General features: G+C 44.5%; 1 protein-coding gene across 2 annotated transcripts in view; it reads right to left on the bottom strand.

Moving 5' to 3' along the window:
• ptpn11a (protein tyrosine phosphatase non-receptor type 11a) overlaps positions 1-5,525 on the bottom strand; it is a 33,700-nt gene that overhangs the window by 1,160 nt on the left and 27,015 nt on the right. For both annotated transcript variants that reach the window (XM_085792471.1, XM_085792472.1), the window contains exons 11-13: positions 2,893-3,047; positions 1,826-1,893; positions 871-1,022 (exon numbers count right to left, since the gene is read on the bottom strand). In XM_085792471.1, coding sequence (XP_085648597.1) covers positions 871-1,022; positions 1,826-1,893; positions 2,893-3,047 — 375 coding nt within the window. The remainder of the gene's footprint in view (positions 1-870; positions 1,023-1,825; positions 1,894-2,892; positions 3,048-5,525) is intronic.

Raw genomic sequence — 5,525 nt, 5'->3', positions numbered from 1 at the left:
AGAGACGGAGACGGAGACGGAGACGGAGTGAGAGCAGGAAGAGGGTTAATACCCTGACAGAGGGTTAGGGTTAATACCCGGAGTGAGAGCAGGAAGAGGGTCAGGGTATTAACCCTCTTCCTGCTCTCACTCCCTGACAGAGACGGAGTGAGAAACAACAGGCTGATGTGGGAAAACATTTAAATATGTGCACATACACACTGAAAATGTTCACACACACATTGACAATGTGCACCCATTGAAATACTTGCACACACATTGACATGATGTGCACACACGCACACACACACACACACACACACACACACACACACACACGTAGCCTATATATAGTGTATTTGCGCCACGAAAATGGAACATCTTGCCTGACACAGTCAGACATGCCACGTCAGTAGCCATCTTTAAAAACAGATTAAAAACATATCTTTTCTCAACAGCATTCTGCTGAACTGTGTGTGTGTGTGTGTGTGTGTGTGTGTGCATGTGTCCATATGTGATTGTGTCAGTGCATGTGTGAGTCTAAGTGTGTATGTGCTGAAGACGACATATATGATTGTTTACTTGCACTCTTCTTGTTTTCTATTTGATTTCTAATTGATTTCTATATAACTATGTGTAGCTGTGGGTTAACCCTGTTGTCACCTGTTGTGAAGCACATTGAGTCTGCTTGTGCATGAAATGCGCTTTATAAATAAAGTTGAGTTGAATTGAATTACATCCCGCTGTGTGAGAAGTCGGGTGTGGAAACTTTCAGTGCGTGTGTGCACATCATGTCAGTGTGTGTGCACATATTTCAGTGTTTTCCCCCTAAACGTCCTCCCATAGAGCCGTGGTTGCCGTGGTGGTTGCCGTGGTGGTTGCCGTGGTTACCTGCTCCTCCTCGATGCGGCGCTGCAGCGTCTCGATGTAGTGCTGCACGGCCATGTAGATGAACCGGTACTGAGCCTCCGTCTGCACCATCCCGGAGCGCTGGGACCGGACCATCTGGATCGTCTTCGGAACGTCGATGTCACAGTCCACGCCTGCACGTCGCCGCGGCAACACGACACACACACACACACACAACACAACACACACACACACACACACACAACACACAACACACACACACACACACACACAACACACACACAACAGACACACACACACACAACACACACACAACAGACACACACAGACAACAGACACACACACACAACAGACACAACACAACACAACACACACACACACACACACACACACACACACACACACAGACACACACCGTCAACAACAGCAGCTCGACTCAGTCACAGTTATTGATTCTAGTTACTATGACAACGACTTGAACTCCAAATTTGAAACTGAAATTTCAAGTTTTGATCTTGAATTTTGAAAAACAAAATTAAAATAAATGTTAAATATAATTATGATTGGGGCGGTGCGTGGCGCAGTGGTTAAAGCGGCCGCCCCATATAGAGGCTACAGTCCTCAACGCAGGCGTCCCCGGTTCGAATCCCGCATCGGGTAGACCTTTCCTGCATGTCATTCCCCCTCTCTCTGGCTCCCCCTCTCCTGTCTATCTCACTATGTACTATCAAATAAAGGCAAAAACGCCCCAAAAAAATATATACTTTAAAAAATATATAATTATGATCAAGTCTGTAAATTCTTTTAATGAATCGTTTATTTTCATGTTTTGATATTTGATCCGTTTTCTTTCAGTTTCATCTTTTATCTTTTCAGATTCAGATCGAGCTGCTTTTACCTCCACAGGTCTAATGAAGTGTGTGTGTGTGTGTGTGTGTGTGTGTGTGCGCGTGCGCGTGTGTGTGTGTGTTCTCACCTTTTTCTCGGATCACGTCGATCAGGATGTCGATCACTATGAACGTTCCCGTCCGTCCGATCCCGGCGCTGCAGAGGAAAAACAGAGTTCATGTTGCTGTCAGAGTGTGTGTGTGTGAGTGTGTGTGTGTGTCTGTGTGTGTGTCTCTGTTAGGGGTGTAACGGTGTATGTATTCGTCCCGTGCCGTCACGGTTCGGTGCACACAGTCACACGACGAATACGTCTGAATGAATATTAAAAAAAATAAAATTTAAATTAAAAAAGTGGAGTCCTCCCTCCAGTCCAGGGGGCGGTAATGAGCCTCGAAGCTGCAGCAGCCGTCACAACAGAACAGAAGAGAAGTGATGAGTGAAGTTAGAGGAGGAGAGCAGCTGCTTCATCTATGTCTCCGTGTGGTTTCTCAAAACACAACGGCGACGGCGGCGACGGCTCGCGACCATAGAAAGCAGCTCGCGACCGGTCGACCAGACAAAGTCCGTCAACGCTGTTTCACGGCTGCGTCGCTAGAAACGCAACAAACACGTTAGCGCATGTTCAGCCCCCCCCCCCCCCCTCCCTCATGTCAATCACTGGTGCAGGGAAGAAGACAACTTGTGTGCAACAACTTATCCCGCTGCTTTTAAGCCTCTTGACATGAACACAGACAGAAACATCACCATAGCACCTGGCATCTAGTCTAAATTAACTGTGTAAACCAACATTGATGTTAGTTTCTTGTTTTGTTTTGTTTATAATAGTTGTCAGTTGTCAAGTGCAAGTTTTTTCCCTCTAGAATTAATGAATGGCATGATAACACTCCTAATGCACTTGTTTTATTTTATATTCTAGTTGTTTTTTTTACTTTTATAACACAAGACAGATTTTAGTTTTACATTCAATAGTGTCTGTTGTACCGAAACCGCACCGAACCGTGACTTTTGTACCGTTACACCCCCGTGTCTCTGTGTGTCTGTGTGTGTGTGTGTGTATCTACCTGCAGTGCACGGCGATAGGCCCCGCCTCCAGGATGCTCTGTGTGTTAGTGTGTGTCTGTGTGTGTTAGTGTGTGTCTGTGTGTGTGTATCTACCTGCAGTGCACGGCGATAGGCCCCGCCTCCAGGATGCTCTCCTGCTTCAGGTTCACCTCCTCCAGGAAGTCCAGGACGCCGCCGGGGTCGGTGGGAACGCCGTGGTCCGGCCAGGCCCGGAAGTGGTACTGCCACACGGTGCGCTCCGTGTTGCCCTGGAAACACACACACACACACACACAGTCACATGTTGCCCTGGAAACACACACACACACATAGACACAGTGTTGTAGTCTGACTCAGCAGCACCAAAGATGTTCAACCAAACCCACATAGTTTGAAACAACGTTCACAACAACGTGTCACAACTAAGCATAAAGTCCGCTAGCTTAATGCTAACGTATAATGTAAAACACCATAGACGGGCTAACAGAAATTAGCCTCGCTATCCAGAGTCTGTGGTCAGTTTATAACGCTTGTTAGGAAATTTGCTCCGACGTTTGTTGTGGGAGTCTGTGGAAGCTGCAACCGGACAACTCTGATAGCTGGACACATTTACTGAGGCTGCTGCACTACTGCATTTATTTGGTAGCTACACCGGTCACTACTGCATTTCTTTGGTAGCTACACCGGTCACTACTTCATTTATTTGGTAGCTACACCGGTCACTACTTCATTTATTTGGTAGCTACACCGGTCACTACTTCATTTATTTGGTAGCTACACCGGTCACTACTTCATTTATTTGGTAGCTACACCGGTCACTACTTCATTTATTTGGTAGCTACACCGGTCACTACTGCATTTATTTGGTAGCTACACCGGTCACTACTGCATTTATTTGGTAGCTACACCGGTCACTACTTCATTTATTTGGTAGCTACACCGGTCACTACTTCATTTATTTGGTAGCTACACCGGTCACTACTGCATTTATTTGGTAGCTACACCGGTCACTACTGCATATATCTGGTAGCTACACCGGTCACTACTTCATTTATTTGGTAGCTACACCGGTCACTACTTCATTTATTTGGTAGCTACACCGGTCACTACTGCATTTATTTGGTAGCTACACCGGTCACTACTTCATTTATTTAGTAGCTACACCGGTCACTACTTCATTTATTTGGTAGCTACACCGGTCACTACTTCATTTATTTAGTAGCTACACCGGTCACTACTTCATTTATTTAGTAGCTACACCGGTCACTACTGCATTTATTTGGTAGCTACACCGGTCACTACTTCATTTATTTGGTAGCTACACCGGTCACTACTTCATTTATTTGGTAGCTACACCGGTCACTACTTCATTTATTTGGTAGCTACACCGGTCACTACTGCATTTATTTGGTAGCTACACCGGTCACTACTTCATTTATTTGGTAGCTACACCGGTCACTACTGCATTTATTTGGTAGCTACACCGGTCACTACTTCATTTATTTGGTAGCTACACCGGTCACTACTGCATTTATTTGGTAGCTACACCGGTCACTACTGCATTTATTTGGTAGCTACACCGGTCACTACTTCATTTATTTAGTAGCTACACCGGTCACTACTTCATTTATTTGGTAGCTACACCGGTCACTACTTCATTTATTTGGTAGCTACACCGGTCACTACTGCATTTATTTGGTAGCTACACCGGTCACTACTTCATTTATTTGGTAGCTACACCGGTCACTACTGCATTTATTTGGTAGCTACACCGGTCACTACTTCATTTATGTGGTAGCTACACCGGTCACTACTTCATTTATTTGGTAGCTACACTACTTCATTTATTTGGTAGCTACACCGGTCACTACTTCATTTATTTGGTAGCTACACCGGTCACTACTTCATTTATTTGGTAGCTACACCGGTCACTACTTCATTTATTTGGTAGCTACACCGGTCACTACTTCATTTATTTGGTAGCTACACCGGTCACTACTTCATTTATTTGGTAGCTACACTACTTCATTTATTTGGTAGCTACACCGGTCACTACTGCATTTATTTGGTAGCTACACCGGTCACTACTGCATTTATTTGGTAGCTACACCGGTCACTACTTCATTTATTTGGTAGCTACACCGGTCACTACTGCATTTATTTGGTAGCTACACCGGTCACTACTTCATTTATGTGGTAGCTACACTACTTCATTTATTTGGTAGCTACACCGGTCACTACTTCATTTATTTGGTAGCTACACCGGTCACTACTTCATTTATTTGGTAGCTACACTACTTCATTTATTTGGTAGCTACACCGGTCACTACTTCATTTATTTGGTAGCTACACTACTTCATTTATTTGGTAGCTACACCGGTCACTACTTCATTTATTTGGTAGCTACACCGGTCACTACTGCATTTATTTGGTAGCTACACTACTTCATTTATTTGGTAGCTACACCGGTCACTACTGCATTTATTTGGTAGCTACACTACTTCATTTATTTGGTAGCTACACCGGTCACTACTTCATTTATTTGGTAGCTACACCGGTCACTACTGCATTTATTTGGTAGCTACACCGGTCACTACTTCATTTATTTGGTAGCTACACCGGTCACTACTTCATTTATTTGGTAGCTACACCGGTCACTACTTCATTTATTTGGTAGCTACACCGGTCACTACTTCATTTATTTGGTAGCTACACCGGTCACTACTTCATTTATTTAGTAGCTACAC

The sequence above is a fragment of the Trachurus japonicus genome, chromosome 12, assembly GCF_045865225.1.
Source record: "Trachurus japonicus isolate A0001 chromosome 12, Traja_1.0".
NCBI lineage: Eukaryota > Metazoa > Chordata > Actinopteri > Carangiformes > Carangidae > Trachurus > Trachurus japonicus.
Note: the sequence above shows the minus strand (reverse complement) of the source record. Positions and strands in the feature narration are given on the sequence as shown.